Source organism: Periplaneta americana, chromosome 3 (assembly GCF_040183065.1).
Source record: "Periplaneta americana isolate PAMFEO1 chromosome 3, P.americana_PAMFEO1_priV1, whole genome shotgun sequence".
In the NCBI taxonomy this organism is placed as follows: Eukaryota; Metazoa; Arthropoda; class Insecta; order Blattodea; family Blattidae; genus Periplaneta; species Periplaneta americana.
In genome coordinates this window covers 143,621,914-143,637,684 of record NC_091119.1, presented here as the reverse complement: position 1 = coordinate 143,637,684, position 15,771 = coordinate 143,621,914, and the positions used below count along the sequence as shown (strand labels likewise).

At 35.3% G+C, this 15,771-nt stretch overlaps 1 protein-coding gene across 1 annotated transcript in view; it reads right to left on the bottom strand.

Moving 5' to 3' along the window:
* LOC138696590 (probable JmjC domain-containing histone demethylation protein 2C) overlaps window positions 1–15,771 on the bottom strand; it is a 1,076,998-nt gene that overhangs the window by 570,439 nt on the left and 490,788 nt on the right. Inside the window, exon 2 of the mRNA XM_069821740.1 lies at window positions 1,842–2,006. Coding sequence (XP_069677841.1) covers window positions 1,842–2,006 — 165 coding nt within the window. The remainder of the gene's footprint in view (window positions 1–1,841; window positions 2,007–15,771) is intronic.

Sequence of the window (15,771 nt, the reverse complement as noted above, 5' to 3'; positions counted from 1 at the left end):
TCAGATATCCCAACAATACTCTATATGCATTTTTGTATTCACTTATACGTGCTACATGCCCTGCCATCTCAAAAATCTGGATTTAATGTTCCTAAATTATGTTAGGTGAAGAATACAATGCGTGCAGTTCTGCGTTGTCTCCTGTAACTTCATTCCTCTTTGCTCCAATTATTTTCCTAAGCAACTTATTCTCGAATACCCTTAACCTCTGTTCCTCTCTCAAAATGAGAGTCCAAGTTTCACAACCATACAGAAGAACTGGTAATATAACTGTTTTATCAATTCTAAGTTTTTTTTTTTTTTTTTTTTTTTTTTTTTTTTTTTTTTTTTTTTTTTTTTTTTTTTTTTTGGCAGAAGAATGAATGACAAAAGCTTCTCAACCGAATAATAGCAGGAATTTCCATATTTATTCTGCGACTAATTTCCTCTCGGGTGCCATTTATATATGTTACTGTTGCTCCAAGATATTTGAATTTTTCAACCTCTTCGAAGGATAAATTTCATATTTTTATATTTTCATTTTGTACTATGTTCTGGTCACGAGACATAATCATATACTTTGTCTTTTCGCGATTTACTTTCAAACCTACCTCATTACTTGCTTCAAGTAAAATTCTTGTGTTTTCTGCAGTAGTTTGTGGGTTTTCTCCTACCCTATACAAGTCATCTATATATAATCGGCAGCTGATGTAATCCGTTCAATTTCAAACCCTCTCTGTTTTCGTGGACTTTCCTAATGGCATATTCTAGAGCGAAGTTAAAAAGTAAAGATGATTAGTGCGCATCCTTACTTTAGCCCGCAGTGAATCGAAAAATCATCGGACAGAATCTGCTGTAATACGGACTCTGCGGACACTGAGACACATTTTAATTAATCGAACTAGTTTCTTGAGAATAAGAAATTCAATAAGAATATTATACAAAATTTCTCTCTTAAGGGGAATTGGACGTTATCGCATGCAAAGCAATGGTAAAAATAGCCTATCTTCAATCAGTCACAAATTTAATGCTATTTATCACAGCTCTTTCATTTTTTAGTGATATATGTATACACATTAAGCTTTAAAATGAAAGACGAATGGTTAATCTAGTGTAAATCTTACCCTTAAATTAATTTCTGAATTTAAACATATTTTTATATAAATTCACTACATATCTGTGATTAGGTACACTCTATTCACTTATCATAGCACACATTGAATTAAAATTTTGGCCACTTACTGCTAACAGATACTAAAACATACCCTACTAAAATTATTAAAATATCTGTAATATTATGGGCATAGGGCTTATACTAATCTTCGTCAATTTTTTTTAATTCATTGACGGTGATGATTTCTATAAGCCCTATGCCCATAATATTACAGATACATGAATAATTTTAGTAGGGTATGTTTTAGTACCTGTTAGCAGTAAGTGATCAAATTTTCAATTCAATATGTGCTATAATAAGTGAATAGAGTGTACCTACTCACAGACATGTAGTGAATTTATTAAAAAAATTGTGCTTAATTAAAAAAATTAATTTAAGGATAAAGATTTACTCTAGAGTAACCATTCCTTTTCATTTTAAAGCTTAATATGTATACACACATAGCTAACAAAAATGAAAGACCTCTGATAAATAGTATTATATTTATGACTGCCTGAAGATAGGCTATTTTTACCATTATGTTGCATGCGATAATGACCAACTCCCCTTAACCGAGCCATATGCCCTTCTGAAATCTATGAATAACTGTTGTATTGTTTCCAGATGCTTCCAGCAATTTACATGTGATTGCTGAGATAATCCTCAATTTTAAATCCGAAGGAATGACTGATTTCGATTCACTACTCACCAGAGCGGGCCAGACGACGGTGGAGCTGCCATTAGGGGTGAGTGGGTCCACTCTGTCAGTCCACACGAGGCTGTGCTCCACCATGAACAGGTGGAAGAGGCCCTCCTTGTAGATGCTGATCCATTCTCTCCTGTGCCACTCAACGTCATCATATTCAACCAGCACCTGCAACAAAAGAAGTACGTATATCAATATGTCACCGTTTTTGGTGTGTGAAATAAGTAAAGGGAACGTTAAGTGCGAGTGTTTTACATTTGCCGCAGTCAGTCTGACAACTGTGTTTGGCAAATGGCTAATGTGACGTGTATAGGAAGTGGTAGCATTCTGAGCTGCACTAGCAAAATGCTCACAAACTGGGCACTATATAAGACAAACGCCAAAAACGCTGGCGCCAGCTGTAGATCATATTACTAGTTCAGCATTTACGAAACTCACGTTGTAACGACACTCAACACTTGTGAGTTACACTCGATAAACATTATGTAATAACTAGGGCTGAAAAAAAAACTATTGGTTATAGCCTAAGTTGCATCGTACGTAGAGCTCGGTGTTTACAAAATGTTGTTTTACACATGCTTTATGCACATTGCTTATTTTATTACTGTGCATTTCTAAATTTAACTTTTTGCTGCTTGGAGAGTAAAGAGTCATAAAACTCTGAACAGCTCTGAGGATAGTTGACTTTACACTGAATTTCTATTTTTACAACATCAATGTGTAAACGACTCCGAATGTTATTCCAAACGTTCTCCAAGACAAAAAAAATAAATAAACGTTAGGTGAAATCATTGCTTACAGCTCCTAATACAAACTTAACAACTTAGTACACATTAGATAAAGATGCATTTTCAGACTTCTGAAATGAAATGTTCCACTTTATTTCACAAGAAGTGTCTTTCCACGTAAAATTTACTTCATGAATATTACTATCGTCGCTATTTCCACGATCATCACATTTTGGATTTATTGTGTGTCCCCACAAATCGCCAAGTGAGATGTACTACCTGATAATAGATGTACATACCAGCCAGAACCTCAATCAGAGGTAATACTGATCATATGCGGAGACAAAGATGAAGGCAGACAATAGGAAATATTGGAGAATGCTGGGTTTGCAGTCAAAGACCTGCCCTGCAGAAAACTATGCATGAGTCAAACATTTTAGTTAAAACTTATAAACTTGTATAGTTTAGTTGCATGGAGGATATTAGAACAGATGGGCTCGCCAGAAGGTTCTGAATAAAGATAAACAAAACTAACTACCGCTCTCGCTCACTGTGTCCACTGCATTTGTCTTTCGAGTCTCGGCTCGTCATTCTCGAAATACCATTTGGTCGGAGTGAAAAGATTTCGTAACTTTGAATAACATACATAATTGAAATAAATAACATTATAATTGTTCATCCATCCATCCATCCATCCATCCATCCATCCATCCATCCATCCATCCATCCATCCATCCATCCATCCAATGGTACTACAGCTCATGTTAGAGCCTTGACCTGCCGAATTTTTTGCCTCCATAAATCTCTATTTTGCGCTGCCAGTTTCCAATTCCTGCATTGTAGCAGACTAGCCGCATTTTCCCTGATATTATCTTCCCATCTCTTCATGGGTCTTCCAGGACAGCGAGTTCCATGAAAACTAGCTCTAAGGGCTTTTTCTGGTAGACTATCCAGAGGTAATCTTTGTACGTGACCTGCCCATTGGAGTTTTTTAATTTTTATATACGTGAGTATATCGCATTCTCTATATAATTCATATAGTTCTTTATTATTTCGTATCCTCCATTCCTGATTTATGTTATAAATGTTCAAATGAGACAAAAAGACAAAACAGAACAGTACCTTAGTTATCAAAATGTTCTGGTTCTATTATATGATATTACCTATGGTTACATAAATAGAAAAAATTGAATTTCTAAGAAATATAAAACATAACGTTAATATATATTTTTTTGAGATTGCACGCTTAATCTTAAATATATGAAAAGAAAATTCTTAACCTTTTAATAAGGGGCTAGTAATTAAATAAAGATTTGGGAACGGATTATTATACTCTGAAAGGTAGAGATGATGTTTCAAATAGGCTACTTGATTGTTTATACATATATTATTATATATTATTATTTTATATTATTGGGTTATTTTACGACGCTGTATCGCCATGTAGGTTATTTAGCGCCTGAATGATGTGAAGGTGATAATGCCGGTGAAATGAGTCCGGGGTCCAGCACCGAAAGTTACCCAGCATTTGCTTATATTGGGTTGGGGGAAAACCCAGGAAAAACCTCAACCAGGTAACTTGCCCCGACCGGGATTCGAACCCGGGCCACCTGGTTTCGCGGCCAGACGCGCTGACCGTTACTCCACAAGTGTGGACGTTTATACATATATAACAGTTGCCAAAGTAGATAAAAGTTCAGTCAGGTATAAACAACTGTGGCGATTCAAGGCTGTTTGACGTTCGGGACTTCGGGAGTGATCAATCTCGGCGTCTCGAAACACTCACAAGCAGTCTTTACGTCAACGACGCGACGTATAGAACATTGTCGTGCGGGTTTTCGGCTTTGCGGGCACTGTTAGTCTTGCTTTCTCCATCGTTGATCATGTCTAGTTTTGAAGCTTTCATAGGGTTCCGTGTGATAGAACAGTTCCAGAACCACAGTACCTCTTTAAAGGTACAGAACATCACAGTGGAAGTGGATAAACAATGTCTGTGCAGGAATTCGACTTCTCCGGCCGTCTCTCGTGAGTAATTAACATCTAAAATAGCTATCCGTGCTCGTTCGAAGCGAAGAATGTATTGAACGGACGGACACAAGGTTAACTTTTTTTTGTACTGTTTATTTAAATTACAAAATCAAAGCAAAGTTAATTACAGTAGCCGATGTGTTTATAACCACACATTGGCGTTAACAAGTAGTCACAGCTTTTCATTTGACGTGGTATAAATTTCGGGTTGCGGAAAACTTTCGCAGCAGCCGCGAGCGAGTGAGAGGGGAATGCGCGGTCCATGCCCTCGCCAAGGCTATCGAGCAGCCAGCTACGAAATGAATCGCAGAAGTGGTTCAACGGCATTCTTCAAGGCAAAATCCAAGCCAAGGCGTGCAATTACTGTGTTATTATCGTGGAGCCTACGTAACAGTTTGAATGGAGGAGAGAGATAATTTCCCACACTGTGTAATTGTTCCAAGGTCAAGATACGCACACCAAGTTTCCCACAATGCATATGCATCTTCCAGACGTGTATTGCTGAAAGAGGGAGTTTACCGGGGCTAGACGTGATCGTGTGGTCAGAGGGCTTCTTTCACGAAGGTCGTGCACTTGTAACACTGATCTCCAACTAAGATGCCCAACCTCAACTCGGTCTCTTGATATAAAAAAGCTAGCGCCAACGTTTTTGACATATGGAATGAAAGCTTGGATGAGAGTTTACCTAGGGTTTCCATAGGTCCTGTAAAATACGGGAAAGTCTCTTTTTCGTTAATGTGTCCCGTTGTCGCGAAAGAGATCTTCGGGACGTGTTATTGTCCCGTATTTAAACATAAGAGCCTGAAAAACAAAACTGGGGATATAAACTGCTATATTTATTATAAATACCAATCTCCATCACTGCTTGAAACATTGGAATTCGCTATATTGGCAACATTGAAGGTGACACTGTATAAGTTCTTTCATTTTTCTTTCGTGCTTCCTTTTTTATTCATTTCTTTCTTTCTTTCTTCCTTCCTTCTTTGCTTCTTTCCTTTATTTATTTATTTTTACATTTTTTTAAAAGTTCGTACTACGTATGAAGCATGCCGGCCCGGATGTCTCAAGCGGTAGGGGCACGGGATGTCTCTATCGCTTGGTCCGAAGGGTTGTGGGTTCGAGTCCCGCCTCGGGCATGGGTGTTGTGTTTGTATTAGTGTAAGTAAAACAAAGGAAACAAGTGAAAACAGAAAACAAAGACAACTTTGGTAAACGGCTTCTGGCCGGTTTATAAAAAAAAAAAAAAAGCAGAATGCTACCAGATCCAACATTGTTGAATTTCACTTGATGAGGTCATAACTGTAAAAGATGATCTGAACTCCAAAGAAAATAGTGAATTGAAGGAAATTCTTCAATGAAAACATTTAGATGAAGTGTGGATGGATCTATTAAAAAATGTTGATGAAAAGCTCCCAGATTAAAAAAAAAAAGTAAAAGAGTTGATTATGGGTATCCTGGCAAATATGCAAATGTTGAATAATTGTTCTCCCGCATGAACTCATTGTGTACTGATCAGAAAAGCAAGTTGCACATAAAGATAGTAAAATCAGTGCTTTTTGTGAAATAATTTTTCATTGAGGATTGTGTTGCATTTCATGACTTGATGCTTCAGAACCAACAACTGTTGCAAGCATTTCTTTCTTCAAAAAAGTTTTATACGTTGGTGGTGTTGTTTAGTCAAATGTCCGAAGACAAGTTGAAATTTCATAAGTAACATCAATAAGGCATAACTCATGAGCCAACTAAGCCAGGAGATAACGGGATAGGGTGACTGGTTCCTTTCTACTCATTGCATACATCGCTGACTAGTAACATATTACACTAATAAGACTTCAAACAATTGTTCTTCCTCTGACATATCGTCAAGTGAGATGTACTGCCTGATAATAGCTATACCGGTACATCATTTTATTTTTACTAACATTTCTAATATTAAGCTGGCTATACCTTTGGATTAATGGTTGAGAACCAGAAAGACTGTTTGTTACGCCTTTTCCAAAACCGCAGTTTGATGATACTAGTATAAAATACAAACAAATCACTTTACTAGGTATAGGAGGGAAGAAAAGTAGTGCGTCCATTTACTTAAACTAGGAACTATTACGATTGTGAGTTTGATCAATTTCGTTAGGATTTAATTTAATCAAAATACAGTATAGTATTAACAATAAATGTCTTTACTCACTAATTGAACTATGCAGGCGGACGTATTCATTATGCGATGTATAGTACACTGTCTACAGCACATTAGCATACAATGTAGAAAGTGCATTTAAATTGAAAAATAATAAAAATCTGGATATTTTAAACAAATTGTTCAAAAATGGTGGACGTTCATTTTGATACAGGCTTCAGTTATTTTGTGCATATTATCGAAAACGTTTTTAAGCATATCTTCTGAAATTTACTATGTTGTTTCTTGAGTGTGATTCTTCAATTCTTCTTTTGTTGTAGGATGTTTAGCAAAGATAACTGTTTTACAGTAACCCCAAAAGAAATAATGCAAAACACTCAAATCAGTCGACATGGTGGGCCATAATCCTACGCCTGTTGAAGTAATTCTGTACCTACTATATAACAGTGTACCTTATGTACTGTAAATTCAATCTTCACTTCTGCCCGATCCGCACAGATAAAGTTATCCAAAAATATCTACTGTCCGCCATGTGGTTATATCACAGAGCCGTAGAAAGGGGGAAAATCGCGTGGAAGTTATTTACTTAACGGGGACATTTTATTTAAGTTATTTTAAACACTTTATAATATTACGTAGACTTTTGTTTTCATAAAAGAGCTAAGACAGCCCAGCCACTAGCCTTTACAGAGGGGCCAGGAGAAACGGGTGGGAGAAACCGGGAAGCGGTGCGGCATAACCAAACGGACACAGTAGGCCTACTGTGCAAAAATATGATTCGATAATGAATGCACTTTATTCACTGGAAAATACGACCACATTTCTGGAACATACTATACTCACTCAGTACTGTATACTGTGACCATAAGATGACTTTGCCTGCATATACGGTCTTGGTTCTGTACGGAGGACGGGTGGAAGTTTACTAGCAGAAAGGGTGGGAGTAAAGTACATTCAAAAACCCAGGTACAATAAAAATTGAAGTAAAAATAAAATGATACATATCACCAAAACATTTTCAATTCATTTTATTCAATTTATTCTTTAGGTACTTTATTTTCAATAATGTTATGTAATAGTATTGTATTGTTTTAATCTGTTCAAAGACAACATGGATAAGCGCGATGGAAAATACAGACTACACCAAAGTTAAGCTTTTAAAATCAGTGCTGAGCGTCTCATAATTTCTTCTGATGTTTCTGGGAACTCATGTTTAGAGTACCTACCAGTAAATTTATCATAAGTATTAATATGGACCTATATGTTTTGATTGTCACCTGCGGTAGCTGAGTGGTCAGACATTTAGCATGTCACGCAGGCGGTCTGGGTACGACATTGTCCGTCACTATTGATTTTTTAAATGAAAAATCCCAAACCAGGCCGGGACTCGAATCCGGGCCACCTGAGTTACAGGCCGAAGGTCCGATCAATTAGTCACAACAAAGGTATCGGGAATCGAACTCGAGCTAGCACTAGGCTGCGGTAAGGGTCGGTCAGTACATCGCTCTAATTGCCTTCTTTACCTTCGGGAGTTAACCGGCACTCAATTCTGTGCAGCCTATGCACTAGGAATGACCACACTTTACTAAACTTAGGGAGTTGGAGATATAATATGAAAACTTCCGCAGAAAGAGGCACACAATGAAAACTTCGTGAAAGTAGGCCGCAAAGGAGAGTGGGGAAAGTTTCGGGGGGGCTAAGGAAGATGAAAACTTCCTTAATCTAGACAGGGCGCGAAAAATATTACATACTATGGGATAAGCCAGAAACTTTGGTAAAGCAGTCCGAGAGGTTTGTGTCCCTACTCTTCCGACGCCACAGATGAAGTTGTAAATAATACATATCCACAAAGTCCTTTATTTTATTTTGCGCTTTTTGAACAAAGTGTCTCCCCGAGAAGTTTACCACGCCGCAAATAAGTTCACGACCTTTTCTGCTCAACATCTGGTGGTGACAGTCAAGAGACAACTCAGTAAAACTCTTTTAACAGCTAATAAATGCATTCTTCATGCGTTTTATAGTTTACGAGTCTCGAGCCCGTGTTTACTCGCAGCAAAACCCCCTCGGCTGCATATAAAATGTTACGTTACCGGATTCCATTACTAATTGGAACCCGACTCTTTGCAGGAAATCACTGGGTAGACACACAAAACTCCCCAACATCAAAGCTGAGAAGGATGGCGGTGCAGCAGAATTAATTATAACTTGCTTAGCCATTCATTATTCTTCATGCGCACTCGCACAGTACCAATATAGCGGAGTCCCGTTTATGCGTTCTTCATATAATACGTTTTTACAATTAACACGTTAATATATTTATGTATTAAGTAGTTTTAATATGAGCTATTCCATCTCAAATCGACCGAAATATAGAGAAAATTGACCTTACAATTTCTAAATACTATGAAACTTTTTTTGTACCTGGAGAACTGTGATACAAAGCTTTGTGCAAAGTTTGAGGCATCAGAACTTCATAGTGTTTAAATTAAAAATATTTAAATTTATCGTATTTTCATAAAATTAGCAACTTTAAACTGTTGTGGCTCCGAAACCCTTTCACCCAATGATCAAAATCATGGTTTATTTTGATGCTGAGAAATTAAAGTTTATATTGATATATAAACAGATTTTCTTACTTTTTATGGAAATGGAGAAATTTAGATTTTCCCTCATTAAGACGCCTTTGGCTTGGAAAAAATATTTTTAAAATATATAGTTAGATTCCGCATTCAAAGTACAAATAAACACATATTTTTTACTGATGGTATGTTGATAAGAAAGTATTGAAAATATCAAATAAAGAAAATAAATAGTACGCGCGTGAACTAACCAGCTCACTGTGAGACGGGAGCTAGCCGAGACAAGCAAGGTCAGGAGAAAAACACGTGATGTGTCGTCTAGCAATCATGGCTGTGCTAGCTTTATCATAGGTTTTCATAAACACAGGAGTAAAATGACGCCCAACGCTCGCTTATCTTCAGCTCTCTGCCAGTGCGTGCGGTACTGAGCCGTTCAAGTCTAGGCGTGTGAAAATAATCTATTTAATACCCTCGAAACTTATTGCCGTACCACTAAGCAAACAATGCCGAATCCCTCTTAATAATGCGAGGTTTTTTCTCAATATTTTTTTTACATTTTTACAAATGGCCAAAAAGCCTAAAAGTAAGTAACATCAGATTATCTGTCTCTCTGTGTACAATAAGAATAAGGATTACTTCTTAACATAACCTACCAAATGTCAGCTTCAAAATGAGCTCTTGTTCAATGTTCTGCAGTAAATGGTTCCAGAGTTCTGAGCGCTGAAAGAGGCTTGTTTTTATAAAATACGCTAAATTTGTCGCTCGATAATACGAAAACCGTTTGACTTTCGATAGTATATTTTTGAAAATGCACTCCCCTCAGCACCTTGTATAAGTAAGGGAAAAAATTAGAATATAAAAAAATGCGAGGTTTTTTACTGATCGATTTCAAATGGAATAGCCCTTATACGTTTTCCTAGGGTATACATACAATATTTTCAGCGCAAGTAAAAAACATTTTTAATTTCACCCGAACGTTCATGCATCCTGCCCCAACATACTATTAAACAGGCAAATAATTATGGCCTCATAAAATCTATCAATATGCAGCAATAAATAAACAAACTTACGGTATTCTGTAACAGCACAAATATTAAGTATTAACTTGAGAGCTGCTTCGTAAAGAAATTTTCACACGAGGTTCAGCTAATGCTCTGTACAGGTGCCCACCCAGCAGTGTAATTGAATAATGCGGAGTTACAAGTGGTAACTAGAGGCCGGATGTTTGGCAACATTTATTTTTTACTGGGTGGAAGTAAATCATTATTTTCATAGATACAAATGTGATTTGGGATAAATCAAAGCGATGGAGCCGTTTTTTATTTTGCCTAGTTTACCTTTTTAAGGTGTTTCTTATTAATTCAATAATAAATGCCTTTTTTTTTGTAATTTTTTAACAATATTTCTTGTTTATTTTCAATTTTCTAATTAATTGTAATGTATATGAAATTTAAATATATGAAACAATGACACACTTTAGTAACAGTAGTAAATAAAAGTAATTTATTTCGGTGCTTAATCTGCTAATAATCGTGCTTTAATACTATTGGTATAATATGTATAATGATCAACAAAAATATGTCATGTCTTCACAATAGCAATCAACAGCTTAAATATTAAGCTCGTTCTTATAGAAGTTGTCACGTAGCATTTTCAATTGTTTGCTTTCATATTTTCAAATCTTACTGTTATAATTTTGTGATACACGTGTTTATTATTGTAGGAGAAAGAAATCTGACTGAGAAACAGTCAGTTATTGTCCGGTGACAGGAGGTATAAGATCGGTTAGCTAGAATGCCTAAATTCAGTAAACCATTGAAAAGTAAACTTAATGCTTACGTTAGTGAATTTGGTGCCCGTATGTTTTCAACCGATGGAACAGTTTTGTTATGTAAGGTTTGTGAAAAGACAATTGATCACGAAAAAAAGTATTTTGTAAGTCAGCATGTGTCAACTACGAAGTAAAAATGTGAGTTATGTTGATATAATTTAAATACATTGCTAAAATATAATATTATGCCTTTTTAAAATTTATATATATATATTTTTTTTTTACGTTTTATCGCCTTTTTTTTTGCATGCCTATTTTAACTGTTACAAATGCCTAAAGATCCGGGCTCTAGTGATAACAATACGTCTGACAGGTAGAAGCAGCATGTCCACACGCTACATACCGGTAGTGGTAGGTTAATGGATGATGATTTATTGTAACAAAGATGAAGCTAATTATCATAATCAATTCCAACTTTGTTAAATAATATCAACCCTTGTAGTATTAAATGAAATTAAACAAGCGAATTTTACTGTTGTGACTACGAGCCTAATAAAATTGAATGTAACGATCTAGTCAAATAAATGTAATAAGTATTTAATAATAAGTATTTTATAAATTTCAATCTTAAGGCATATAAACTTGCAAATGTTTATTTGCTATTTAATAACAATATATGAACGTTTTCGCCGTTTAGGGCATCTTCAGATGTAACAAAAGATACTATCTGGACCTATAATAACATATTATGCAAATAACAAGGAAAATAGAGAACAATATATGTGATACATGAAATTCATGAGCTTTATGTAGATATAACATGATACAGGATGGATATTGAGATAATCTTTGAATTTGAACTTAGACTGGACGAATATTTTATTTTATACATATAGCTCATGTTACAATTAATATACAATGTTTAAAATTTGTCAATGATGTTAATTTTAAAATTTACAATGATGATAATAAAATATTTAAAATAATCATGGCTGAAAGTTGTCGTAAGTTACAAGATAGTATGCGTAGTTAATGTTTTTGTGTTTTGTAATTATTTTGCTTAGAGAGGCCGTTGGCATTTGAATGAATGTTGTTTGACGTTGATGACTACTTTACAATTGATATACAGTGATTAATTAGTCAATGTTAAAATTTAATTTTATAATGAAGATAATAACATATTTAGAGTAATCATGGCTGAGAATTGTAGTAAGTTCAAGATAGTTTTCGTAGTTGATGTTGTGTGTTTTGTAATTGTTTCACCTGAAAATAGAGATTAAGAGATAATAATAAATGCAAAATATAGACAAGTTATTATTTAGAGACGCAGATAATTAGTATTATAAAATTACTTGTTACAAATGTTGTTTATGTTAAAGAATTACTGTTGGGTGTAATTAGTTGAGATATTGAATAAATGCTCGTTGATTGTGAATGTAGTGGAATGTACGATAAATTTCATAATAGATAAATCATGAGTCGGGTATGATTTTTAATCATTCATTGAAAATTAATAGAAAGATCAATATTATAATTCGTAATAATTAGATGAGCTATAATACCAAATATATGTAAAAGATTTTACGGCAGCAGTAATAATTATTATAAGATTACTTACTTAGAGGTCATTGACTTTGAAATGGCTACTCTGATGTGATGACATCCTATTACGTGTTCTCAGGTTTATTGAAGTATATAAATGAAGAAATGTAAGTTTTATGCGAATATAACAGACTACGATTGACAGAACAACATTTATTTATGTGCAGTTATATATTAAATTTATTCCGCCTAAAAATCGTACACTGTTATGTTTTCCATATCGTTATGTACATAAATATTTCAATAACGACAATTTTATGTACAAATGCAGTATGTTTCATTTACTTTCGGATCAAAGATTTACGCTTGAAAATAATTTACAGACGATTTAAGGAAATCTTAATGGTTGCAGGGAACATCTATACGAGTACTCAAATTAAAGTAATAAAATACAATACAGTATGTACTTTCTTTAACACTGTAGTGTATTTTTTGTGTGTTAAATTCCATGACGAAGCATTACTGACAAAATTACGCTTTCAAAATAATGTAAACACCCCTCCATATTAATGGACTAGTTCCTGTAGCTCATGGATTATGTGAGAAAGTGGTACCACGAGCAACGTCAGAGTTTACAGAAAAATCTTTTATGTCGAAACGTTACAGTTTTTCTCTCTTTGTAGGTCGAGTATTGACGTTTCAAGTAAAAATATATTGCCTTGTCAGTGTGTTCCTTTTTTCAATAGTCACGCTTATATGTGTAACGTATTTATACATAAAATTGTAACAGATAACTTCTAGTTGCGTTATTCTGCAGCTTACGTTGTTTGGAAAACGTATAAACGGGGCTGCACCATAGTAGTGTAAGGGACGACGACCCAGTGTGTGTGAGGGAGTTAAGGGATCAATGGTATTTACAGACCAGCTGCAAGTAAGCCGTTCGGTGATAGATTGGCCGTGACGTAATCGCAATCCAGACAGATATTTCAAGAGTAGCTGGGCGTCGAATTGAGCGCATTGTTCTGTAAAGACGGGAGGGGGCAGGGTTTCAGTGTGGGACCGAGTGACGTGTGTGGGAAGGGAAGAAACTGAGTGAAAGACAATTATACTGCGGTACATAACACAATAGACATAAAGCACTAAAAGCCAGAATTCATGTAGAAAATATGCCTATACTGTATAGAACTAATGACTGCATCAACTACCGAAAGTAAAATACGTAACTTCTGACAATAGCTGAAACTTGAAAAATAAATACTGCATATGTGACAAATTATGCGAAAATGTACGTATGTAGGCAATCTAAAGGACTCGGATTCGATTTTCGGTAGAGAATTCTTACGTAACGGCCGAACGCAGCAGTTGGTTCTGCTCAAACAGTGCAAATAATTTTTCTTTTCGCTTTCCAGACGAGTTTAATTTTTTTACTTAAGGGGAGAGGATGGTTAAATATGGTGAAAGGTAGTAAATTAAAAAAAGCTTAAAATACCCTTTATGTGAAAAATATATTCCATAACATTTAACACGCATTTGTGACCTTGTAGGCTGCTGTGACGTCATTTTTAAAGCTCTGATGCACAAGATTAAAAAAAAAATTACACTAACTTTGATTGCAATTTGCCATAACTTCATTTTTTCTTTTAAATACTCTTTTATACAGGGTGTTAAAAAGTATCCAATATTTTAGGAGGTGATAGTATGTATCAAAACAAGAAAAAAATGTCTAATAAACATGGGTCCTACGACACATAGTTTCTGAGGTCTGAGGTGTTCATAGGAGGTGCTCAATGTGACTCCATTTATCGCAATGCATTTTTCTGCCCTACAATACAGCAGGCTACCAGATAATTATACCTTAGTTGACACCCCTGGCATAGAATACTGATACGTCGCAAGGAATACTGAAAAGAAAAGTTTGGTTGCGGATATGAGCGGGGTTCAGCAGAGATGGTGTTGTGAATTTTCGTAATCAGCATCTATCGGCTGTTGAAAATTCCCATACACTTGAAGAAATAAGGCATCAGTACCGATTCTCAATGAAGGTATGGGCAGGCGTTCTTGGCGATAGATTAAGGGTCATACGTACTACGACACAGATTAACTGGGGCTCGTTATCAGGATTTTCTTATTAACGTATTGCCTACCTTGCTGGAGTAAGTGTCATGTCAGCAAAGACTACAGATGTGGTTCATGCATGATGGCACACCAGCACATTTTTTCCGCAATGAGCGTGAACACCTGCTGCTGACATTTTAGGACCGCTGGATTGATTGAGGAGGCCCCAACCTTGACCTGCTCGTTCCTAAAATCTAAATCCCCTAGACTTTTGGTTATCAAGAACAACCAGGTCAAATTCAAAGAGTGTGTGATTCCTTACGCCGAAGGGCAGAGGAATGCATTGCCATTAATGGACGTCACATTGAGCACCTCCTATGAATAAGTGTTCAGATCTCAGAAAGTATGTGTTGTTGGATCCATGTTTATTAGACATTTTTTTCTTGTTTTGATGCATACTAGCACCTCCTAAAATATTGGATACTTTTTTTAACACCCTGTATGTGAAAAATACATTAAATTAAATGTAATGCATATTTATGGCTTGTCGGTTGCTGTGACGCCATTTTTAAAGCTCTGGTGTACAGGGTTCTTAAATTACACAAAACTTTAATTTCAATTTTCGGTAACTAATATTTTGCTTCATTCCATAAAGAAAATTATATACTGTATCTTCGGAACTATTAATAATGTATGTATGATATTTGGCACACACATTCTTTGGGCTATTAGGAAACTTTTCTCTGTAATAGAAATGTGTCATTTCTTTGCGTTTGAAAATATATCTCCAAATTTAATATAAAAGTACTTCTAAAATTCATTCATAAAATGCAATTATTCATCTTAGAATTTTGAAAGCCAATCTCAAAATTGTGCTACAGACATTTAAAAGCACGTGCTTTTAGGAGTCATAGACATTTTGAATTTATCTTTAAAAATGATTGAGATACAGTATATCCATTTTAGTGAATTTTATATCCTATTATTTTTCAAAATATAGGCCATTTTTTATTTCAAAATGTAATCTTGAATTTATGTTTATGTTGTTGTTGTTGTTCTTTTCCCTTAGTGGCCTTACTCCATGTTCGACTTCTAT